Below are 26833 nucleotides of genomic sequence, written 5' to 3'. Positions count from 1 at the left end.
TCTTCCCCGAGGTCGGCTTCTACCAGTTTTTCCATTTGTCTGTAAAGAATTTGCGTTAGTATTTTGCATCCGTGACTTATTAAACTGATTGTTCGGTAACTTTCACATCTATCAGCACCTGCTTTTTTGGGATTGGAATTATTATACAGGGTATCATGCTTCAATTGAACATCAATGGGGTTACATTAGAATTCCAATTGGACACTAGTACAGTTGTGTCCCTAATTAATGGGGATACTTACCAGTTCATTGTCTCCCCACCACTGTGCAAAGTGGGGATACACAATGGCCAAACAATCTCATGTGGGGTCAAACCATGCTGTAAGCTACATACAAAAACGTAGCTCGACAATGAATTTGCTTGCAGTTAATTCTACTAACATTTTTGGTCTCGAGACTTTTGTAATTTTTGGGTTCCAGGATGTATTGTGTGAAAATTTCAAACAGCTGTTTGAACCTACCTTAGGTTGTGTAACAAATTTTCATGCACTTGTCTCTTTGAAGCATTTGGCAGTGCCTAAGTTCTGTTGAGCTCTTCCCATAATGTTCGCCATATGCAAACAATTTAATGCAAAACTAGACAGACTCCAGAATCTGGGTGTAATCTCCCCAGTCTTGCCTAGTCAGTGGGCAACACCTAGGGTTATTGTACAAAAATTGAAATGGTCACTTCAGATCTGTGGTGATTTTAAATCTACCATCAATGCCAAAGTAAATGTGGATTTGTACCCAATTCCTAGGCAAGAGAAATTGTTTGTTAATTCGGCTACAGATCAGTATTTTTTCAGAAGTTGATCTCACGGATTTATATTTTTAATTACCCATTGATGAGCGCACAAAACAGTTTCTAGTGATTAACATGTCATTCGACATGTGCAGATATAATATACTGTCTTTGGGGTTCCTTGCACTCCAGCAATTTTCCACGGCTGTCTAAAACAGCTCAATCAGGGTATCTCTAATTGTGTCAATTATTTGGATGATTTGCTAGTTATGGGGGCCATGCGGGAGCAGCACTTGCACAATTTATAACTGCAAGCCAATTGCCGACACTGTTGTCTTGCCAAGTGAAATTTCTTCCACCTGAGAGTCAAGTATTTTGGTCACATATTAAGTAAAGATGGCCCTACACCCACACAAGACCATGTAATCACCTTTACTAATTTACCAGTGCCTAAGAATCTTAAAGAATAGCAATGTTTTCTGGGCAAAGTCAATTATTACACAAAGTTCATTCCAAATGCTGCTCATACTTCCCCACCCACTTAACCAGTTGTGTAAAAAGGGTGCTCCTTTTGTATTATCAGAAGAGTGTAAATTAGTGTTTGCGCAACTTAAAAAGTGTCTTAGGTTGGCCCCTTGTCTGGCGACATTCCAGCTGAAGGGACAGTTAGCACTGGCCAAAGATGCATCCAATTGTTGTATTGGTGCTATCCTGTTGCATAAATTTGCTGACAGCCTGGAACAACCTACTGCCTTCTGCATCTAAGATGACGAACTCAGTGAACAAAATTATTCGTAGACTGAAAAAGAAGTGTTGGCTACTGTTTATGGTGTCTGGAAGTTCCATGTATACCTCTATGATACTAAGTTTCCTCATGTCTCCGCTGTCATTGTTTGGCCCCCATGCAAAACTTCTGAACATAACGACACAGTGGCTGCAGCAGTGGGTGTTGTTTCTTAGTAACTACAGTTATGGCAACCATTATAGAACTACCACACAGCACTCTAATGCCGATGTGCTGTCTCATTTGCTCTGTGGCCCAGATGCCAATTTTGACAGACACGAAATGCTGTGCTTTGCCTTGGACACAAACCAGTGTCATACCCTTAATGTGTTACCCGTTACGGCAAGCGACATAGTGACAGCAACGAGTTGAGGCCCACTCCTTTGCAGGGAGTTGCCCACAGTGTGGCGCGGCTCGCCTGAACATTTGCCTAAAAACACGGACCCAGAATGGTGAACTATATTAGACTCAATGTTATGGAAGGAGTTATTTTGTTATCCACAGACAATGCTGAATGTTGGGTGGTTGTCCCTCCCATGCTCTGTCTCCGAATATTGTGACTCCTCCTAGCTGCACAGTGGAAAATGTGCCAAACAAAAGCAATGGCATGCCATCATGCATATTGGCAAGGCACAGATGCTGCCATTGAACTACCACCTGTAACTTCTATACCTGTGTGCACAACCAGTCGGCCCCAGCACAGCATTTTGACTTGCGGCTCTGCCCTAATAACTTATGGCAAAGAGCACATATAGATTTTGCCAGCCCTATCCAGGGAGTGGTGTGATTGTTGGTCACTGACGCCATTTGAAATTTCCCATATGTAGTATGGATGTCTACAACATCTGGTCTGGGCCTTACCTACCATCTTTGCTTTAAAAGGGACCACAGATCCATTGGTTTCTGACAACAGTCTACAATTTATGGCTTCAGTGTTTTGGGATTTTTATAGACATAATGTTATTTGGCACCTGATCACCACCCTATTTCATCCAGCATCCAGTTCACAGGGTGAGTGGTTGGACAGAATATTCAGGTCAGAGATAAAAAAAAAAAAATCTTGACATTGGCAACCTCAAGGTATGCATTCACCAGCTTTCTGCCTATGTACCAGTCCACCCCTATCAATAGATGTAGCCTGGTCATGATTTTGCATAGGCACCAACCACATGAGCTGTCTGACCTCCTGCATCTGGCAGCACAGACTTTGCCTGCCCTCAACCCCATGTATTATCATACTGGCTCTCATGTGTGGACCTACACATTTGCCCGGAACCCTACGTGGACCCAGGGCATCATGTTTGCTAACAGGGGGTGACAGATGTGCGATGTGGTGGTCGCTCATGAGCAGTTGGTCTATCACCACAATCAACTTCGCCAACAGAGTGTGCCACCCCTAAGTCTTCCTCTGTCACTGGTGGGGGAGCACTGCTGGACTCATCCCAAAACTGTATCATCCTCTGGACCAGCTTTTTCCCCCTCCACCCTCTGTCCCAGTGCAAGGGGTCGATGAGAAGTAGATATTGACATATGATGGGGAGCCAATGGAAGTGGATCCCCTTCCTCCCACCATGCCGTGAACGGCTCCCTTCCCTACCACCAGTGCCAGCCGCTCTGAATGACTACAGGACTGTGAGTGTTCTTGGAGTGGGAAACTGATGGAGGATGACCAATTGGTGCCACCCTCTTTCATACACGATGGCCACTTCCCCGCAGGCTGGTCTAAATTGAACCCCATTGGTTGTTACTGGGCCTAAATCCATACAGATAGTGCCATCTCCCACTCTCGCTGTAGAGGATGAGTTGCTCAAGCCAATAATGGAAATTTCAGTTTTGCCCTCTGCCCGTCTTTGCCACAGTTAGCATAGGTCAGGCTATTTCTGGCCCTACATGCTGATAAAAGGGGGGAGCGGTTTTGTATCTGATAGTGAGTCGGGTTCCTCACCTAGCACAGATGCGAACATGTCAGATGCACTAAGACTGCAAGCAGCTGTTGTGCGCCACCATTAGAAGGGGAGAGCCATTGCTGAGATATGTGCATCATGTGGCATCACCCATGTACGTTAGTTTGTTTCCTTTCTTGAGTGGTTATTGGCTTGGAACTATTGTATTGATATGCCAACTTCGCTATGTTTCGGACTTGTTAGTCCTTTGTTCAGTTCATGAACTCATTTTGTAGCAGACTTACAGGAATGTGTGTTAGTTTCCCTGTGGTTTGGTGTACACACCGGAGCAAGTGATGATAAACAGTTTCTGCTCACAGCACACAAGATAGAAAACATAGTGGTTTAGAAGTAATTCCATGGTTATCAATGTTAGTATTTAACTTTAGTGGTTGCTAAATCAGAAACTCAAGAGTTAATAATGAAAATAATGACATTTCAGAAGTAATGGCACAAGGGATCCAAAGGGATATGATGATGATGATGTTTGGTTTGTGGGGCGCTCAACTGCGTGGTTATCAGCGCCCTTACAATTTTCCAACCTTTGCTCAGTCCAATTTCGCCACTTTCCTGGATGATGATGAAATGTTGAGGACAACACAAACACCCAGTCATCTCGAGGCAGGTGAAAATCCCTGACCCCGCCGGGAATCGAACCCGGGACCCCGTGCTCGGGAAGCGAGAACGCTACCGCGAGACCACGAGCGGCGGACTCAAAGGGATATGGGCACAGAGAAATAACGTTCCAATTAAAAACATTTTATAAATGCTGCCAAAGTAACACAGAAAATGTCAAAAATAGTTTACTGAATGCCTACAGAGGAAGAGATCAAAACAAGTGTCTTTACTAGTGATATTTACTTGGATACTGTGAAAAAAAATGACAGAATGGAGTAATGAGAGTACAACTATGTAATTTTATTGTTCAGAGACATGAATATGAAAATCAGTCCTACCTTCAAAAATAGCAGCTGCAAAATGTCCACCGCCGAGCATAATAACAGCCCAGGTTGTTTTCTTCAGAGAGTTAATTGCCAATGACACCAGATCGTGAATGTTATCTGGCAAGCCCTAGAATAATTCATGTATTTTAATGCCGTTGTGACAGTGAATATTACATATTCATACACTGCATTTATTTTACCTTCTTTCCAAGTAAAACACAACGATAAAAAGATATAATATTTCCATCTGAATTTTCAAAAAACACTTTAGCATGCCTAGAGGCTTGCAATGCACTGTTTGATATCTGCTTTTCACTTTGATTCAATTCATTTTCATCTTTTTCTGTCGTATTCTCTTTTTGTCTTCCTGGAGAATTTGACATATCTGAGGAGTCTGCATCCAATTCTTCACTTTCAGATTCTGAACCAGAAATGCTTGAAACATCATCTGCAATATAAATAATGTTTCTGAGTTTGCTTTAAAATATTGTATCATTTAGCTAATCATACAAAAAAAGACAAATTATATGCCCTCCTCCTTTTGCAATGACAAAAAGATAAATAATATTCCTCCTTTATCATATGTGGGTTATCCTGTCCACATACACATGTGCATCCACACACATTACTATCCCCACTTTCATGTGTACCTCCATGTCCATCCCCCCAACACACACTTTAATTTTTACTGAGTGCCACTTGCACAAAAGAAATTTTATTTCTCATCCAGTTTCAACTGCCTTCCTTCAGAAGATTAGAATTATCGCAAATGTAGATGTATGCAACATTGTACTGTAGTCAAATGGATCATAGTGCATGTACTATGAGCCATATGACTGAAGTACCATGCTGCATGCATCTGCTTATTTTTTTATGCTCGCTAATAATGCGATAATTCTAATCTCCTGAAGAAGGGTATTACATATACTGCAGTATTAGATGCTGCATACATTTGCTTATTTTTGATGCTCACAAATAATGAAATAATGCTAATCTTCTGAAGGAGGACACTAGGTGCCTGAAACCAGCAATGAAATAAAATTTCTTTTGTGCACCTGGTTGCTAATTTTTTCCAACAAATATATTTACAGTAGTAGAAGATGGATAAAGTACTAGATTTCAGATGTTAATGTGCCTTTCAACCATTGAGTAATGGAAAGTTACAACAGAACACAAAAGTACATTTTTGGTTCATTAAGTACATAAAGATTGCTCCAAATAATTTTACCTTTTGCATATCTTCAAAAACTGAACCTGGCAGTAATAGTAAAAAAATTTCCATACAAGATGAATTCTGCTCCCAACTGTCAGCAGCACTAGTAAATCAAACATTGCTCTTCATGTGTGTTTATAAGAAATCACTGTGCTGTATTATTCAAGGTTCTATTGCAGTGGCAGTGCATTAGTTTTGATGTGTGACTAATCTCGTCAATATGATATGTGTAAAATCTCAGTCCAATGACAGTCTTATTTGAGATGATTGTGTATCTAATCATCTGAGTTGACTGGGGGGCACCACAGGAACTGTGGCAAATTGTGGCATACTTAATACACTCCTGGAAATGGAAAAAAGAACACATTGACACCGGTGTGTCAGACCCACCATACTTGCTCCGGACACTGCGAGAGGGCTGTACAAGCAATGATCACACGCACGGCACAGCGGACACACCAGGAACCGCGGTGTTGGCCGCCGAATGGCGCTAGCTGCGCAGCATTTGTGCACCACCGCCGTCAGTGTCAGCCAGTTTGCCGTGGCATACGGAGCTCCATCGCAGTCTTTAACACTGGTAGCATGCCGCGACAGCGTGGACGTGAACCGTATGTGCAGTTGACGGACTTTGAGCGAGGGCGTATAGTGGGCATGCGGGAGGCCGGGTGGACGTACCGCCGAATTGCTCAACACGTGGGACGTGAGGTCTCCACAGTACATCGATGTTGTCACCAGTGGTCGGCGGAAGGTGCACGTGCCCGTCGACCTGGGACCGGACCGCAGCGACGCACGGATGCACGCCAAGACCGTAGGATCCTACGCAGTGCCGTAGGGGACCGCACCGCCACTTCCCAGCAAATTAGGGACACTGTTGCTCCTGGGGTATCGGCGAGGACCATTCGCAACCGTCTCCATGAAGCTGGGCTACGGTCCCGCACACCGTTAGGCCGTCTTCCGCTCACGCCCCAACATCGTGCAGCCCGCCTCCAGTGGTGTCGCGACAGGCATGAATGGAGGGACGAATGGAGACGTGTCGTCTTCAGCGATGAGAGTCGCTTCTGCCTTGGTGCCAATGATGGTCGTATGCGTGTTTGGCGCCGTGCAGGTGAGCGCCACAATCAGGACTGCATACGACCGAGGCACACAGGGCCAACACCCGGCATCATGGTGTGGGGAGCGATCTCCTACACTGGCCGTACACCACTGGTGATTGTCGAGGGGACACTGAATAGTGCACGGTACATCCAAACCGTCATTGAACCCATCATTCTACCATTCCTAGACCGGCAAGGGAACTTGCTGTTCCAACAGGACAATGCACGTCCGCATGTATCCCGTGCCACCCAACGTGCTCTAGAAGGTGTAAGTCAACTACCCTGGCCAGCAAGATCTCCGGATCTGTCCCCCATTGAGCATGTTTGGGACTGGATGAAGCGTCGTCTCACGCGGTCTGCACGTCCAGCACGAACGCTGGTCCAACTGAGGCGCCAGGTGGAAATGGCATGGCAAGCCGTTCCACAGGACTACATCCAGCATCTCTATGATCATCTCCATGGGAGAATAGCAGCCTGCATTGCTGCGAAAGGTGGATATACACTGTACTAGTGCCGACATTGTGCATGCTCTGTTGCCTGTGTCTATGTGCCTGTGGTTCTGTCAGTGTGATCATGTGATGTATCTGACCCCAGGAATGTGTCAATAAAGTTTCCCCTTCCTGGGACAATGAATTCACGGTGTTCTTATTTCAATTTCCAGGAGTGTATATACAAGGTCACTGATTTAAAAATTTAATTTATAATAAAGACAAGTGACATCTCTTCATATCTGAAATCAATACAGACTTTTATTGGGCTAGAATGGGAATCCATACCCAAACAACCTCATGTGACAAAAGTGTGTGTTGCAGCAGGAGTATTTGTAACACTTGTAAATTGTAGTTTTGGTGGGATGGGTGTAAAAGAGAAAGAGAATCATAGACGATACATCGTGACAATCAATGTTACACAAAAATATACCAACAGTATTGAACAATAATATATCCTCTAGAATAAATGCAAAATATGAATTATGCAGACTATAAAATAATACGAGAGCAAGAACTTAACAAAGATGATAGGTTAACAAGATAACAAAGACAATTTTGTAGTAACATTTGAGCTTCAGCTGACCAAGATTTAACTTGTCATCTTAATTTTGGGAGAACAAGCATCATCCATATTACATGGAATATCAAGCTCTAAATCAGACGTAGTGGGAATAAAGAAAATAATTTTTGGTATTGTCACTCTCAGGACGAAAAGAGTTCTGCATAATAAAGAAACAATTATAGTGACAGAAATTTAGCATGCACACACGAAATAAAACCTGTATTGTCAGTTAATTATTAAAACTTCTTATTAAAAAAAAGGAAAAGTTCAATAAAGAAAATCTTAAATACTGCAGAGGAAAAGCATCTAACTGTTTTCTGAACTCAAGACAAGCCAACATTTCTACAACACATTTAAAAAAAGCAAAGCTTGTGTTGGAGTATAAATATTATTAAAAAAATTAAATTCATTAACAAACACATCTTTTTAAAGGGTAGAATGAAGGGTAGAGTGTTAATTAAATTTACAAGTGTTCTTCTGACAACATAAAATTCTCCATAATAATAATGAATGGGGTAATTTGTTCACTGCAAGCACAACAATCTATCATATGAAGCTATGAGCTAAGAACTGGCCAGTCTCCAGTGCACTAGTATCTGTGACAGGCTTAGTGTTTTCCATTAGTTTGCATCTGCATTTTCAACAAGCTTGGAAGTACAAACCATTGTCTAAAAGACAACAGGCTTCAATTTCATCTTTTTTGCCTGTTATTTTCATCAAATTTTAGTAGTAGGATGGATAGGGAGTGTGTATGGTGTGTGCAGAACAGGAGCAGCTGGCCACAGTTCACGAACAGCTGAAGACACTATTTGCTGTGGTCAGCTGTCTGAAGGCTCCTCTTTTGGGTACAGCAGCATTGGAGAATCTTGCATGTCACGCAGAACACTTCAAGTGTTGCTTGTTTCGCAACTGGCTCCACTGTCAATGCATCTTCTGGCATACCCAGTGTGGGAGAGCCATGCTTACCTCAGAGTGGGTAGCACAGAAAAATCAGGATATTTCAAATATTAAGATGTTAATAGTAAACTGCTGAAGCATTTGTAGCAAAGTCCCTGAAGGTACTGTCCCCCCTTCTAGGAAAGTTTTGAGCTTAATTTATACTCAGAACTGAAGCTGATGAAACGTGAAGTACGAAGATCCAAAATATTTGATGAAGCATGGAGCATATCTCAAAAAGACAGGTTAGATGCCATAGGGGATAGGGTGGGGGGGATAGCAGGGTGTGCACTAAAGCCAAAAAGAATATCGAGCTCAAAACTGAACCTGGCTGTGAAGTTATCTGGAAGTGACTAACCAGGCTACATGGATTCATGTTAATCATCAGATGTTTTTACCAACCATAACAATTGTAGAGTCATTCAAAGAAAGTCTACACTCAGTAGCACAAAAGTACATCAATCAAACATTTTGTGAAAGTGACGTTAACTTATTGGGTATAGAATGGCACATCTACAGATCCATAGCAGGTGATATGGACAGATGGTCTTGTGAAGTAGTTCCGAACACATTTTCCGAAAAGTGTCCTGAGCAGCTAGTTCAACAATCCACATGCAATGGAAATATTTTACGTCTTGCACCTCTGGCCTGACCTTATAGACAACATCAGTATATAGACAGGGATTAGAAATCAAGTCGTAGCAACAATGGATAGTACAGTTAATACATTCATCATGAAGGCTGCAAGAGATTTTATGCTAGAAAGAGCAGATAAATAGTTGTTACCATCCTGCTTAGACAATGAATGGACATAATTTAGTTCAATATGATTAACATAGAAGAATTAGAGGCAAAATTTAACCACACCGAAATTGCTGTCCAGAGAAGAAATTGCATGTTGCTAGATTTGTAATTAGTAGGTTTGTAACAATATTATGAAAAGGAAAGTTTCTACTCACCATATAGTGAAGATGCTGAGTCGCAGACAGGCACAACAAAAATAAATTTAATACTGACAGTCTTTTGTTGTGCCTATCTGCAACTCAGCATCTCCGCTATACAGTAAGTAGCAACTTTCCTTTTCATAATATTGTTACATTCCATCCTGGATTATCTATTGTTTGACTAACTGGTAGGTTTGATCAACACAGGAGTTATTATGAAAAGTGGAATCCCTACAGGGGAGTCAACATTCTTTTTGTGAAATGCTATTGACAAAATTTACAGAAACAGCATTTGCAGCTGACTGCACCAGTGCACATTTTGTATAAGGATCATGAAGATAAGGTAAAGAGAATTTAGGGCTCATACAGAGGCACACAGACAGTTGTTTTTCCCTTGCTCCATTTGCAAGTGAAATGGGAAAGGGACTGACTGGTAGCGGTACAATATAACCTCAACATTGGACAGTATGGTGCCTTGCAGAATATATATGCAGATGTAAAGCAATGCTCTATGTGGAGATGATATAGAATGACATATATAAGGTTCACCTTGAATGAACAGGTGGTTTCACCAACTGTTGGTTTTAATAAAGATTGTTGTCTCTTAGTACTAGCAACAGTTTCTATCAACCAAGCACAGCTCTGTGGCACCACAGCTGGATAACACATTGCAGATGAAAGGCATACTGCGATGCGTTCCTTGCAGGCACCCTCTATTGCTATATCAGTTTACTCATTTTATCAAATTTTTATGTGCTCTGATATCCTGAAGAATGATAACTGCATCTTCTGCTGTTGTAGAAGGTGAAGAGTGTCATCTGAAAATGGGATGATTTTCTTACCCAATATATGTGATGTAATAACCAAATAACTGCAAAACACTAAGGGAATATGAGAAATTTCCTTCCTCAATGATGCCACATTCGCTACAATGCATTTAGTATTGGTTAGTATCTCGTGTGTGTGTGTGTGTGTGTGTGTGTGTGTGTGTGTGTGGAGAGAGAGAGAGAGAGAGAGAGAGAGAGAGAGAGAGAGAGAGAGAGAGAGAGAGAGAGTATTCCCTCTGACTGTTCACTGACAATTTCACATGCTTCTATGGTGATGTCTGTCACTTAAAACAGAATATTGGTAAACAGCCTCATGATCATTAACAGTGTACTGCAAATTCCTCTCCCTTTCATAGGCAAATATTCTTAACACCAGGATTCAAATCTGCTATCCAAAAGCAGAGAACAATACAATAATTCATTATTTATGGCAAATGCTCACGTCTATTTTCCCCTACCTTGATGTGGATCTGAACTAAGTGCTACAAATTATATCAGCATACATAACAATCTTACAAAAACAATAAATTTTTGACAATATAATGTAATTGGATAGATAAAAAATCTACTCGCTAAGTGGAGGCACAACATACACATAAAAAAGGTTATAATTATTCAAGCTTTCGGAGACAGTGGCTCCTTCTTCCAGCAGAGGGGTTGAAGGGGAAGGAAGAGGTATGAAGGAAAAGGGCTAGAGAGGTCTGGGAAAATGGGTAGTTTTTAGGAAAGTGACCCAGAACTGCAAGTCAGGGGAGATTTATTGGACAGGATGAGAAGGAAAGACTGATTGTTGGTGACTGCACGGGATGAGGTTTGAAAACCTGAGAGCTTAAAGTTGGAAGACAGGGTAATAAGCAAGACAGAGATTACTGCTAAAGCATTGTGCATGAGTTAATACGAGTGAAAAGCTAAGTGCATTGTATATAACAGCAATGGAAAGGGGACAGCAAAAAATAGATGAGTAACATAATGAAACTGGTAGAAAACTAAAATGGAGTGAAGAAAGGAGTAAAAGAAATATTGAGACAGAAGAAATTAACATAATCTCAGGCCAGGTGGATGGTGAGAACGATAGAACAACTTCCCACCCGTGGAGTTCTCAGAAACTGGTTGTCTGGGAGGGGAAGGGGAGCCACCTGTGAAACGAAACGTCATATACTAGATATACTGTTCGACCTTTTACATCAGCATGACTACCACCAAATCATTAGTCAGGATGAATGCACATATGCAGAGGGTGTATATTGCTAACACACACTATCCTGTTACAGAGCATGCTCTACTACATGACAGTCGTGATCTTGGTTCTGTTTCACCACAAGTGCTATCCAGTTTCTCAGAACTCCGAGGTGAAAACCAGCGCTACAACATTTCCTTGGTTTGCCACCCACCTGGCCATAATTTAGGTTAATTTCTTCTGTCTCAGCATTTCTTGATAGAAACTACTCCTTTCTTCACTCGATTTTAGTTTTCTGCCTCTTATTTCGTACCTGTCTATTTTTCATTGTCCCCCTCCCATCTCTGTTACATACAATGCACTTAGCTTTTCACTTTTATTAACTTGTGCACAATGTTTTAGCAGAAATCTCTGTCTTGCTTATTACCCTTTCTCCCACCCTTAATCTCCCAGGTTTTCAACTCTCATCCCATGCAGTCCCCAACAATCAGTTTTTGCTTCTCATCCCATCCATTAAGTCTCCCCTGACCCGTGGTTCTGGGTGACTTTTCCAAAACCTACCCCTTTTCCTTCACTCCTCTTCCTTGCCCTTCACCCCTTCTGCCGGAAGAAGGAGCCACTGTCTCCAAAACCTTGCGTAATTATAACCTTTTTTACGTGTGTATTCTGCTGCCGCTTGGTGAATAGATTTTTTATCTAGCCAATTCCATCAAATAACATCAGTTAGTACATTTAAGTAAGCAGCACCGTCACGACAGATAATAAACATCATAACTTACCAGCAAGTGATAGAAACTGATCCTCTGAGACATATTTCAGACCTGCAAGATTTTGTTTTAGGTTATAGCGATGCCAATCTAATTTATAATGTTGACGCTGATGAGATTGATGGTCAAAATTCACATTGCAAAATGAACAGAACAATGTGTCTGATACGGTAAGATCTTCCAGCCTGCTCAAAATATCAACCTCATTCTCTTTCCCTGTAAATAAATAAAAAATACATAAATAATAATAATAATAAAATACCATTAGAGGTATCCAGAATGAATATTCACTCTGCAGTGGAGTGTGCACTGACTTTAAACATCCTAGCACATTAAAGCTGTGTGCCAGACCAATTCTTCAGCCTGGGACCTGGAAAGAGGTATTGGCAGAAGTAAGGTTTTGAGGACATTTCATGAGGCATGCTTGTAGTGCTTCCACAGGGCTCATCTGATCCCAGCCAACCCGATTAAAAGCTAAGACCATAGTGGAGTAAAGAATCCCTTCTAACCACGAAGGTTCATAACAGTGAAAGTGAGAAGATTAAAAACGTAATGAGCTCGAGCTGAACCTACAATAATAAAACAAGATGAAAGAAATAATCAGGACAGAAGATGGCTGGGGCCAAGTGAGCAACCTCAGGACTCACCATGTGATGGGGGCTGTAACTCACATAGCGGTCCTACCCCCAATTCATTACAGTAAAGGTGTTAAAAGGTGGAAACAGCACCCACTATCTTGAAGGAAGTAAGAAAACCTGTTAAGTTGTTCTTTCATCATCAGCTAGTTGCAAGGGTAAAGAATCCTTAAGGTCTTGCCTTCATCAGAATGCTAGTTCTAAGATCTAAAAGCAATTCAAACATAGTACAAAATGGGTGACCAACACAGCCAGCAGAGGTGATGGGGTCGAGAGTAACTCTGTGTGTGTGTGTGTGTGTGTGTGTGTGTGTGTGTGTGTGTGTGTGTTTTGAATAGCCACTTTCCTTCTCATAAGATTGTTACATTCCATCCCGGATTTTCCATTGTTTGATTTCAGACTGTATTATGAATGTAGTATGTAGTACGAATGATGTCTGGGACCTCTTCCCAAACCCATGGATCAACTTCAAAAAGAGTTGCCACACAAACCGCAAATTTCAATAGTGATGGAGCAAGAGATGAGCAGAGTGGAAAGAAGTAAGAGGCGGACAGAGACAGGGAGGAGTAATAGGTGGGCAGAGAGGTGGTGGACGAAGAGATGAGCAGAGATGGAGAGCAGCAGGAGATCGGCAGGGAGTGGTCAGAGAGGACCGGGCAGAGAGGGCAAGTTGGAGGAGATGGGCAGAGAGGGCAACTTTGAGGAAATTGGCAGAGAGAAGAGGGAGAGGAGTATGGTCAAACAGGGGAAGAGGATATGGTCAGTGAGAAAGGGCAGGAAGAGATGGACAGAAGGGGAGAGGAAGAGGAGCGACAGCAGGGGAGAGGAGGAGGTGGACAGCAGGGGAGAGGAAGAGGAGGGTAGAAGGAGAGGATGTGGACAGCAGGGGAGAGGAAGAGGAGGGCAGAAGGGGAGAGGAGGAGGTGGACAGCAGGGGAGAGGAAGAGGAGGGTAGAAGGAGAGGATGTGGACAGCAGGGGAGAGGAAGAGGAGGGCAGAAGGGGAGAGGAGGAGGTGGACAGCAGGGGAGAGGAAGAGGAGGGCAGAAGGGGAGAGGAGGAGGTGGACAGCAGGGGAGAGGAAGAGGAGGGCAGAATGAGAGAGGAGGAGGTGGACAGAAGAGGAGAGGGAGAGGAGGAGGAGGAGGAGGAGGAGGAGGAGGAGGAGGAGGGCAGAAGGGGAGAGGAGGAGGAGGAGGACAGAAAGGGAGAGGAGGTGGAGGGCAGAAGGGGAGAGGAGGTGGAGGGCAGAAGGGGAGAGGAGGTGGAGGGCAGAAGGGGAGAGGAGGTGGAGGGCAGAAGGGGAGAGGAGGGGGAGGGCAGAAGGGGAGAGGGAGAGGAGGCGGTGGACAGAAGAGGAGAGGGAGAGGGACAGGAGGAGAGGGAGGAGGAGGAGGAGGGCAGAAGGGGAGAGGAGGTGGAGGGCAGAAGGAGAGAGGATGATGTGGACAGCAGGGGCGAGGAAGAGGAGGGCAGAAGGAGAGGATGTGGACAGCAGTGGAGAGGAAGAGGAGGGCAGAAGGGGAGAGGAGGAGGTGTAGGGCAGATAGGGAGAGGAGGTGGAGGGCAGATAGGGAGAGGAGGTGGAGGGCAGAAGGGGAGAGGAGGTGGAGGGCAGAAGGGGAGAGGAGGTGGAGGGCAGAAGGGGAGAGGAGGTGGAGGGCAGAAGGGGAGAGGAGGTGGAGGGCAGAAGGGGAGAGGAGGTGGAGGGCAGAAGGGGAGAGGAGGTGGAGGGCAGAAGGGGAGAGGAGGAGGCAGGAGGGTGGAGGAGGAGATGGACCATGAGAGGGGGAGGACGAGATGTGTACACTAAATATGACATACAGGCATGCAGGCAGAGCTGTGGGGAAAAGGTTAGTCTCAGAGTAGAAACATATTCTTCGAGAAAACAAAGCACCTATTCAACTGTATGTGTATCATCCACTAATATTAGAGGCATGGCATCTCGAAGACTGTGCTTACCATGGAGAATCAGAAGGGAGGTGCATTCCAGCAGGATATTAGCTAATATAAGTATGGCTCCACAACAACTTGGGGGGGAGGGGAGGTGGCTCATTATAAATGATAAAACTATGGGTTAATCTGATATCACTGATGAGGAGGTGACATCAAACAGTGGATTCCTTCTAGAAGATGTGAAAGGAGCAGTGGCATGCAGCAGTAATCTCTCAATAGTGTATAGTTTATTAGAGGGACCGTAGCTCAGCAGATGGTGTTCCATCTCCAAGTAAGGTCAGATCTAACAAGGACCCACAAATGTGTCCATTGGCAAAGAGAATGTTGGGACAGAAATCATCTCTCTAGCCAAACGGTCAGACAGTTCATTCATTGGAATACCCACAGGACATGGGACCCAGCGAAAGACAATTGAGCATGCAGTATGACAAAGGTTAGAGAGAACTTCGTGAATAACAGATATCACAGGGTGACAAGAGTAACATCAGTCAACAGCCTGAAGACTGTTCATTGAGTCCCTTCGAACTAAAAAACGGTTGAGGGAGGTCCATTTAACAAACTTTAGGTCTCTGTTGAGGACTACCTGCTCTGCTGTAAAAACACTACGCACTTCAAGCAACAAATGTTGTTCCTGGGCAGCAGGAGGTTTGAAAGCAAGCAGGTGTACATGTTGAAAGGTTACAACGTTGAGTGAAATGCGTGGCCTGGGCATAGATCAATCTTAATTGATGGTCGGAATACTAATCAAAGGGGTGTGCAGCAAGACATGTGGAGTACATTCGAAAGGGTTAGGTGGAGGTCCCAGCAGTAGGCCTGTGGTGCTTTACAACTGATATTCCACCTGAGCACAATAGGCAGGGGGCAATGCTTGTGTCTGCAAAAAGAATTTGGTAAGTTAGATAATTAGGAAATTATTTGAAACTTTACATGTGATGATGTACCAACAAAAGATCTTCTAATACGAAATCTTATTGATTGGCGACTCCATGGAGTGTCCTGTGCACAACGACCAGATAATGGATATACTTGGAAGGAGAGACAGCATTGGTCCTATTTTTTTGTTTTATTAACCGCAAAATCGATTTTCGGTCACTAAGTGACCATCCTCAGTGCTGTAATACACAATTTAAATTGGTAGGCACTGGTGTCAACAAGCTTAGAGTGATCACATAAGAATGTTTATGTGATCGCTCTAAGCTTGTTGACACCAGTGCCTACCAATTTAAATTGTATATTACAGCACTGAGGATGGTCACTTAGTGACCGAAAATCAATTTTGCAGTTAATAAAACAAAAAAATACGACCAATGCTGTCTCTCCTTCCACGAAATCTTATTCTACAACTACTTCCCAATAGTTTACAGATTGGGGCTAAAGTTGATAATTCTTATAAAAATGCCAAAACTGCATATTTTGAGCCCACTTTTACAAGAAAGCAATTATTGCAAGTTCTTTTAAACCATTTTCATTAGAAAGACCAAGTTCTATATCACATAGAAAACTACATTTGGTTTAGAAAATGTGACCATATAAGGCTCTAAAACTTACGGTCTAGTTGAAAGTGCTGTAAAGTAGCCCATATTTTGCTGGCACTCAAATATGACATTTTTATTATGTTTTACAGTTGTTTAATACTCTCTGGGGAAGGTAATTTCAAAAATCATGACAAACCGGAAGTGAGCTAAAGCTAGAAGAACTCAGAAAAAAAAGGACATCTTTTGTCACAACTCATCGTGACATATTTCAGAGTTTTTCTGCTGTAATAACTACAGAATGAAACACATTATAAACTTCAAAATTTAACTGTGCATTACCGATGCACTAGGGATCATGGTAGTAAAATTGTTGAAAAACAGCTGGAACACACTTTCTATGAATTGCCTTCATGTTTTACACCATTTGTCAATTTTGGTGAAGTTCACAGTTGTCTGATTGACATTTCTTGGAAAAGCAATTGTGTTGGTGAGTTTTTTTTTTTTTTTTTTTTTTTTTTTTTTTTTTTTTTTTTTTTTTTTTTTTTTCTTTGTGGTGCTACCAATATACTGGTTTAATTCCAATCCCAGGTATAGAATGTTTTCTGTTTGCATAGTTTGTTGTTTATGTGGAACATAAGTGTAATGGTGAAAAATTGTATAAATATGTTGCTATGGTCCATGGTGACTTAACCACTGCTGGTTTCTTTCAAAGTGAGAAAACCAGTATCCCCATCACCATGGTACCCAAAGCTGTGCAACAGCAGCCATGGGTGGATTTCTTTAATACAGGATCCCAAGCCTAATAAGGGTTTCTTTACTACAGTATCCCAAGCCTAATAAGGGTTTCTTTCCACAGGACATCAAGCCTGGTGATACATTTAAGCATCCCAGGCCAAACCTACAAGAGTTTTTTTTACGATTTTAAGCTTATGTTTAATACAACCTACTTCTTTTTTAGAGGTTTCATTAATATGCTGTTGAATATAACAAGGAAAACTATATTATCAGCCAGAGGCTGTCACTGAATGACCTGGAATAACTGCAATAATGTACTGTTCCAGAACCAAGCACTTGTCACTCCTTGATGGCTAGTGCAACAAATGTGCTGGACATGTAGGTGCATAAAGCTTATAATTGTCCTTCAGCTCAGTGGAGGTCTTATAGAAGTTTTCAATTCACCACTCTTATCTATAAATGTATGGAGTGTACTATTCTTGTAAGAGGTGTCCCAAGAGTATATGTCTAACATACGATGACAAGAAGATAGAAGAAGTGGACAGTGTTAAATTCTTGGGATTACAGCTTGATAATAAATTCAACTGGGAGGAGCACACCACAGAACTGCTGAAGCGTCTTAACAAATCTCTGTTTGCAATGCGAATTTTGTCAGACATAGGGGATATAAAAATGAAAAAGCTGGCATACTATGCTTACTTTCATTCCATAATGTCATATGGGATTATTTTTTGGGGTAATTCATCAAGCCAAGCTAAAGTTTTCCGGGCACAAAAACGTGCAGTAAGAATTATATGTGGTGTGAACTCAAGAACATCCTGCAGAAGCCTGTTTAGGGAACTAGGGATACTAACTACAGCTTCCCAATATATTTATTCCTTAATGAAATTTGTCATTAAAAATATATCACTTTTTCAAACCAACAGCTCAATTCATGGAATCAATACTAGAAATAAGAATAATCTTCACAAGGATTTAAAGTCACTTAGTCTTGTACAAAAAGGTGTGCATTATTCAGGAACACACATTTTCAATAACTTGCCAGCAGCCATAAAAAGCTTAACAACCAATGAAATTCAGTTTAAGAGAAGCCTAAAGGATTTATTGCTGGCCAACTCCTTCTACTCCATTGATGAATTTCTTAGTAAAACCAACTGATTTGTATATAAATACAACATAACTTCTGCACAATTTCAGTGCAGTAATGTGTTCACTGAAATGTGTGTGTGTGTGTGTGTGTAAGTATAATCTAACTTCTGCACCATTTCAGTGCAGTAATGTGTTCATTGTAAATAAGTATTACAGTAGTTGTATTACATGTTTATTACCTTATAAATAAATAAAAACTTTTTTATTTTAAATTCAGTGCATTAGTATTTGTAAAATGACTCTTAGTGTTCATTAAAAATGACGATCATTCCACTTGGGACCTGTGGAATGGTACATTAGCTTATTTGTTTTAGTTGTAAATATTTGTCATGTATTGTTGTTTTTCTGACATGTTCCACATCCTGGAGGACCTCCTCACTACGGATCAATTGGAATGAAAGTAAATCTAATCTAATCTAAAATTCTGTCTGAAGGTCTGATGTTAATATATGCCCTTCACTGTCACTAATTTTGGCTAGAAAAGAGAATGTATCATTTCAAACTCTGTGGACCTGAATTGTTTCATCAGTTAGCAAAATGACAATTTTTTGCTAGTTGCTACTATATTATGCCCACATTTCCACCTCTGTCCTTGTGGTGCTTATTTTCTTCGATTTCTTCAATACTAATGAGAGCAAATTTAATACCATTAATGGTTTCAGTGCAGAAGCAAAACAGATCTACAACTATAAAACTATGCCTGTTAACTGGTCCCTTCAAATTTGCTCTTGCTGCTAATCGCTTTGTTCTATCCCCAATATCACTGCAAGGTGGTGGTGATGTTTGGTTTGTGGGGCGCTAAATTGTGCGGTCATCAGCACTCATATGAAGTCCCAGTTTTTTTAAACAGTCCAATCCAACCATTGTCACGAATGATGATGATGATTATGATGATGAGGACAACACAAATACCAAGTCCCCGAGCAGAGAAAATCCCCAACCCAGCCAGGAATCAAACCCGGGACCCCGTGATCCAGGGGCAGCAACTCTAGCCACTAGACCATGAGCTGCAGACCTATTGCAAGGTGACTTTCCATTCTGTATTTGTTGCAGTCTCTCTTATGACAACAAAGACTGACAAATTTTTTTAAATTTACGTCTGGAGCCACTACTGAAACAATGGATGCAGGAAACCTACACAAGCTGTGTTTTTACATATTTGATCAGCTCTTTCATAAAAATATGATCAGTAATTGTGCCATGCCACAGTCAGTCACTGACAATGTAAGAACCTGTAGATTCCACCATTTGATTTTATGGAAAATAGACAAAGAAAAGAGGAGGACTATTTTCTCAGTGGAAATGTTGCATTGCAACAGGAACCAAAATTGAATAATTTTTAGCAAAATCCATTAAGACACTAAGATTGTCTTCATTTAGATCAAATTTAAGGACTTTAGGATACAAACTTTAATGATTTTAACCAACATGGTTAGAAGTGTCGGTGATCTGACTTGTGGTAATTACTTATGAAGAAATAGTCACGATCACAAAAATTATTTATTTAAAGTGACTGGTTTTGGCACATGCAATAGGCCATCTTCAGACTGATCGCACAATTTGCTGGAGCTGGCGATGTGCTGAGCAGCTGCCTGTTATCATCTTGACAACACACAGCTGCTCAGCACATTGCCAGCTCCAGCAAATAGTGTAATCAATCTGAAGATGGCCCACTGTATATGCCAAAACCAGTCATTTTAAATAAATGAAATTTTGTGAGTGGGACTGTTTCTTCACAAGTAGTTATCAAACGTAAAGATGGCATGACAGATTTCAAATTTTTATCCCTACTTCAATTAATTCATCTACTGCCATTTGCTTCGTGTCCAGAGTGTCCTGATCAGTATGGATTCATTGCTCCTACACAATGATTACCTGTGGATGAATCTGTATGAAATAGGTACCAACTGCAATGCTATAGTTTCTGGCCCAGGACACTTTTCACAGCGATGTAGCATGCATTCTTTAAATTGCACATGGCAAAGTCCCATGCTGAGAACCTCAAGTGATTATCTCAAATTATTAAACATAGAAAGAAGAGAACACCATCCTCATTATCAGATTATTTATGCTCTTTAATTTTTTGTAAAAAGAATTCCATAGATTAATTTTCAAGAAGTTTTAAGGTTTTCTGTTTCAAGCTAATGTCTTTTTCGTTAAAGGGACTGATTTTACTTTCTCCAGACACTACTAAACAAACCAAATCTAGTGTTTTGGGTGGCTTAGAACAGAGATAGCATAAAATAATTTTTTGTATAAATGGGATGAAAATACTTATTTTTTGCATTCCGACAAAATTGTCAACTTTGTCTTCAATTTATACACTATTCGAAGGAAACAGGAGAATGAAATTTTATATTCAAAGACCTTGTGTTAATAAGTTACCACTTGCAAAGTTTCACATTTACCACACACTTGCTTCTGGAGATATAAAAATCTGAACTCCAGACTTTTTCAAGTGACTATTTTTTGGACAACTTTGCTTCAAATTATCTGCATGAAAACTGCCCGTGAAACCCTTTTTTATTATTCCATTTCTCAAAATAAATAAATAAATATTCCCTCACAATTATTTGAGCTCTGAGAAATCACTGGTTTTAACACTTACAAATTTGAAGGATATTCTCCTAATTATTGGAAATCTCAAAACTTGCCTCTTATTTGGCCTTGATGGTTGCTTTGCTATATAGCAAAACAGGTTGACAATGAAATAGTGAAATCACTACATAATATAATCAACTGCTCCGTGAACACTGTTGTTCACCATCAACCACATAAAACCTCCAAGCACGACATCAACTATCAACCTATTTTCCTTCTACCAACTGTATCTATGATAAAATAAAAAGTTTTGAACACTCAAGTAAAATTCTTTCCTGAAAGTACCTCTCTACTAACAGAGCAACAGGCTTTTAGAGAAATAAATCAATGAGACACGCTTTTCATTTACTGATCTAACAGCAAATACATTTAATGAAAAACACTGCGTTTCAAGACTTTTCAATGATCTCATAAATGCATTTAATCTAATTAATCACACTCTGTTCCTACATAAACAGGAAGCTTATTGTGTAAGAATAGTCTGCAATACGTGTTTCAGTCATATTATTACAAAGCAGCTAGCAGAAAAAATAACAGCTCTTTCAGGTATAATATCAGACACCTCAGGATTCCTATAGGACTCAACCTCAGGCATGCTCATCCTTTTTATTACTGATCTCTCATAAAACCTAACAGCAACTTTCCCTGTAATATTCACCGATGATAAATATATCCTCTCTTGCAACATTCTTCCCACACAGATGAGAACTGGCTTCATCAGCAGCCTAGAAAGGCTCCTATGCTGGCTCTATGGTAACAACCTCTTACTTAATGTAGATTACAGCTCATATGACTTTCTGCCCACAAAAGGACCATACAACACATACAGAATCACTAGTCAAAGACAGTAAAATTAAAAACCCAGCACTATGGGTAGATAACGCACTAAGAATGGTTTAAACAATATCTGTTCAAAAAGTTCTGGAATTTCGTCCACAACATTTTTCTATGCTTATCTTTTAATTATTGTCCATGATCTCCTTCGAAATACTCTCCTGCACAACTGATACACCACTACCATGCCGTTTCCACTTCCAGAAGCTGTCTTCGTATGCCTCTTGCTGGTTTGCGTGAAGTGCGGACTGCGAATTTTATTTTGTCATCTATCGTTGCAAATCTTCATCCTTTTAATGGGTTTTCCAATTTTGGAAATAAAAAAAGTCAGCAGGGGCTATGTCTGGAGAGTATGGAGGATGAGGCAGCACAGTTATTTGGTTTTTTTGTACAGCAGTCATGAACCAACGAAGATGAATGTGTGGGTGAGTTATCGTGATGCAAGAGCCATGAATTGTCTCATCACATTTCTGGTCATTTCCTTCTCACATTTTCTCACAGGCATCACAACATGTCTCAATAGTACCATTAACAGTTTGCTCCTGTGGCATAAATTCATAATGAGCTAATCCTTCAAAGTCAAAGAAATCTATCAGTATCGTTTTAACATTTGACCCGATATGATGAGCTTTTTTTGGTCTTGGAGAACCTTTCCCGACCCGCTGAGAAGACTGAATCTTGGTCCCAACATTATAACCAAAGACCCACATCTCATCACCAGTTATGACACTCTAAAGGAACATCTCGTTCTCATTTCTGCAATCCAAAAGCTCTTCACAGATAGGTCTTGACTCGCGAGCCTTGGGACAAACTTGATGGCAACACGATGCATTCCAAGATGCTGTGTCAGGATTTCATGACATGATCCAACTGAAATGTTACATTCCTCTGCAATCTCTCAGACATTTAGTCTTCCATTGTCATGCACAATTTCATTGACATTCCTGACTGAGCGTCATCGGTAGACATCAATGGGCATCCTGAATTAGGGTCACCTTTAATTTCTGTCTGGCCATTTTTAATCCGTGTGAACCATTCGTACTGTAAAGGCTTTTTTGGGTTTCACACAAAATTTAATGGAGATGTGTTGTTCCCCTAACTCTGCTATCTCAAAATTCACAAACTGTGCGACACAACACTCTACTCAATACAACACTGAACAATAACTAACAGGCATACAACAATGAAACTTCCAGCAGTTAAATATTAAACACAGGTGTGTGGAGGGATGCCAACCACATTTCGCTCCAACACAACCCTGGTGCGAAATTACTAATGTTCCAGAATTTTTTGAACAGACCTCTCACATGCTGTGCAAAATGAGTTGCCTCTGCTACGACTTTGGAGACCTCACATCAAGTGTAACTTGACTACCATAACAATTGTGCACTTTGCCCTGATTAATTCTGTCATTACACATAGCATCCCTTTCTTGTGGATCAATATACAAGAAAATTTTTGTCATGCACAAATGAGTTGCGAAGTTAATGACATTATTGCTACTGCATGCACCTACTGAGCCCATCTTTAAAGAAGTGGGACCATGCATACAAATCCTAGACACAGCTTCATTTTTGAACAATAATCTCTCCTTATTTGAAACAAATAATGATGTACATTATCACCACACCAGTACCAGTGGTAACATTTATCTAACAAGCCAGAGAGCAAGTAAATGCCATTACAGTGTGACATACATAGGTGTCATGCTCTATAAAAAATGATCTTGTTCATACAATAATAATAGGAACTAACTCAGGTGAAAAGTCGCCAGTGTAATGCTCCAGCACTATTTTTATTCTGTTGCTGAATTTATGGAGACCAATTTATGTCAAGTATAATTCCAATTTTTTCCACAATGCAATAATCTTGAATCTTATGGAAGTTAATTCTAAATTAATTTTATGATGATATGTGAAATGCGTACTCTGTCTTCTACAGCACAAATAACAACTAATGTAACAAAAATATATTTGATCACAGTTTTTTGCAGTTCATACATACTTTTTGAAAATTACTGTAACAAAAAAATAAACACATTATACATGGTTCAGATCTCCACTATGAAAGAAAAGTAAGTACACAAGAAGGAATAAGCTTGCATCCAACAGAACAATACAGCATACCACATTGGGCCTTCCACAGGGGAACAAATTGGTAAATATATTTAGGAAATTCTCATGCTGCCTCCCTACAGTACAGGTCTGGCTCCTCACAGTTACCACATACTTGGCTTTGTCAGGAATTATTTGTGAGAAGGACAGTACATCATCAGTGAGGCCCAACCTCAGGTGCATTTTCACTACAGAATATCTCCAAAATTCAGAACTGTACTTCAAGCAAACTGAAATGACTGGCAAACCTTACTGAAAATTAATAAACAAACTAAATTTCCTGGTATGTAAGCAGACAAGACAATATTTTTAAGCAATTTTCCACCTTTTCCAGATGCCTGTTACCCCACAGTGAATCCTCTATTTGGTTAGTATTGATCGACCCTTACATGTACACACAGTATGATCTCTCTACACACATTCAAATTACAAATTTGCATCTTTCGTTGAGGTAATTCCAATATATTTCAGTTCAAAATACAAATTTTCACTCCATAGTTGTAACTTTCTTGATAGACAGCCTTTCTATCATGCCACGCTTTAAAGAATAGAAGATTTTGTTATGTTTCTTGGAAATAATGAACTTATATACACTCCTGGAAATTGAAATAAGAACACCGTGAATTCATTGTCCCAGGAAGGGGAAACTTTATTGACACATTCCTGGGGTCAGATACATCACATGATCACACTGACAGAACCACAGGCACATAGACACAGGCAACAGAGCATGCACAATGTCGGCATTAGTACAGTGTATATCCACCTTTCGCAGCAATGCAAGCTGCTATTCTCCCATGGAGATGATCGTAGAGATGCTGGATGTAGTCCTGTGGAACGGCTTGCCATGCCATTTCCACCTGGCGCCTCAGTTGGACCAGCGTTCGTGCTGGACGTGCAGACCGCGTGAGACGACGCTTCATCCAGTCCCAAACATGCTCAATGGGGGACAGATCCGGAGATCTTGCTGGCCAGGGTAGTTGACTTACACCTTCTAGAGCACGTTGGGTGGCACGGGATACATGCGGACGTGCATTGTCCTGTTGGAACAGCAAGTTCCCTTGCCGGTCTAGGAATGGTAGAACGATGGGTTTGATGACGGTTTGGATGTACCGTGCACTATTCAGTGTCCCCTCGACGATCACCTGTGGTGTACGGCCAGTGTAGGAGATCGCTCCCCACACCATGATGCCGGGTGTTGGCCCTTTGTGCCTCGGTCGTATGCAGTCCTGATTGTGGCGCTCACCTGCACGGCGCCAAACACGCATACGACCATCATTGGCACCAAGGCAGAAGCGACTCTCATCGCTGAAGACGACACGTCTCCATTCGTCCCTCCATTCACGCCTGTCGCAACACCACTGGAGGCGGGCTGCACGATGTTGGGGCTTGAGAGGAAGACGGCCTAACGGTGTGCAGGACCGTAGCCCAGCTTCATGGAGACGGTTGCGAATGGTCCTCGCCGATACCCCAGGAGCAACAGTGTCCCTAATTTGCTGGGAAGTGGCGGTGCGGTCCCCTACGGCACTGCGTAGGATCCTACGGTCTTGGCGTGCATCCGTGCGTCGCTGCGGTTCGGTCCCAGGTCGACGGGCACGTGCACCTTCCGCCGACCACAGGCGACAACATCGATGTACTGTGGAGACCTCACGCCCCACGTGTTGAGCAATTCGGCGGTACGTCCACCCACTATACGCCCTCGCTCAAAGTCCGTCAACTGCACATACGGTTCATGCCCACGCTGTCGCAGCATGCTACCAGTGTTAAAGACTGCGATGGAGCTTCGTATGCCACGGCAAACTGGCTGACACTGACGGCGGCGGTGCACAAATGCTGCGCAGCTAGCGCCATTCGACGGCCAACACCGCAGTTCCTGGTGTGTCCGCTGTGCCGTGCGTGTGATCATTGCTTGTACAGCCCTCTCGCAGTGTCCGGAGCAAGTATGGTGGGTCTGACACACCGGTGTCAATGTGTTCTTTTTTCCATTTCCAGGAGTGTAGATACCGTCAATATGCCTTGACCAATGTCAACATCGATATGGCAGACATAAACCACTATGGAAATTTAATACGAATAAAATAAGAGCCACAACTTAAATTACAGTATTTAACCCATTCGCGGGCCATGGGGATATGCTACTCACTGAATGTATTTCTTTACAGCATTGTGTTAATACACACTTCTGTACACTCCTGGCATATAGTGGCAGTCCGCTGCACCAGCTGCAGTTTCTGTTTGTTGTGAAATATGGCCTTCAAGACAATGGAAAGTATATATCCCACCAAAAAATGGTGTTTTAATGATTCTTTGGAAGTATGGTTACCACCAAAGTAGTTTCTGGAAGGATCTTGGGAAGAATTTTTACCACAAAATTAATCTTGTCATTTGTGGTCCTTGGCAAGCATACTTACCATCAGATTAGAGGTATCCCGAAGTTGTTGGGACTATGTCTTACATCTTGTGGTAGTACACTGCACCAGGTGTGTGTGTCAACCACTACAACAGTCAGTTTTTGTTTGTTATGGGACCAACTGTTGTCAGAACACATTGCTTTGCTTCTGCAATATACATTATTGTGACCTATATCAGCTCATACATTTATGGCGCGATAAAGTTTCTAGCATTGTTTTCACGTTGTGGTAAGTAAACTTTAATATTGGTATCAAATATTTTTAAAATAAAAGAAAACATAAAATACTGTTCATTATTTTTATATGTAATGGCAACACATAACAGCTAACAAAAGAGAAATGGGAAATCCATTTACCACCATAGTTTTAAAACTTCAGAAAGGTGCCATGGTGACATATGAACCCCATAGCTTTTGGTCCTAAATCACAAATATAAAATTATCAAAAAGTAAAATATAGTCAGTTGATCATAATCAGTTGATTGGATAACAAAAAATATTATCTTTGCAGAGTTGCTA

General features: G+C 41.4%; 1 protein-coding gene across 1 annotated transcript in view; it reads right to left on the bottom strand.

Annotated features, from left to right (window-relative positions):
- The window catches only part of LOC126174911 (ankyrin repeat and zinc finger domain-containing protein 1-like), a 102892-nt gene that overhangs the window by 63268 nt on the left and 12791 nt on the right, over positions 1 to 26833 (bottom strand). Inside the window, exons 3-5 of the mRNA XM_049921349.1 lie at positions 12419 to 12622; positions 4596 to 4843; positions 4408 to 4522 (exon numbers count right to left, since the gene is read on the bottom strand). Coding sequence (XP_049777306.1) covers positions 4408 to 4522; positions 4596 to 4843; positions 12419 to 12622 — 567 coding nt within the window. The remainder of the gene's footprint in view (positions 1 to 4407; positions 4523 to 4595; positions 4844 to 12418; positions 12623 to 26833) is intronic.

The sequence above is a fragment of the Schistocerca cancellata genome, chromosome 3 (genome assembly GCF_023864275.1).
Source record: "Schistocerca cancellata isolate TAMUIC-IGC-003103 chromosome 3, iqSchCanc2.1, whole genome shotgun sequence".
Taxonomy (NCBI): Eukaryota; Metazoa; Arthropoda; class Insecta; order Orthoptera; family Acrididae; genus Schistocerca; species Schistocerca cancellata.
This window is presented reverse-complemented; position numbering and strand designations above follow the sequence as displayed.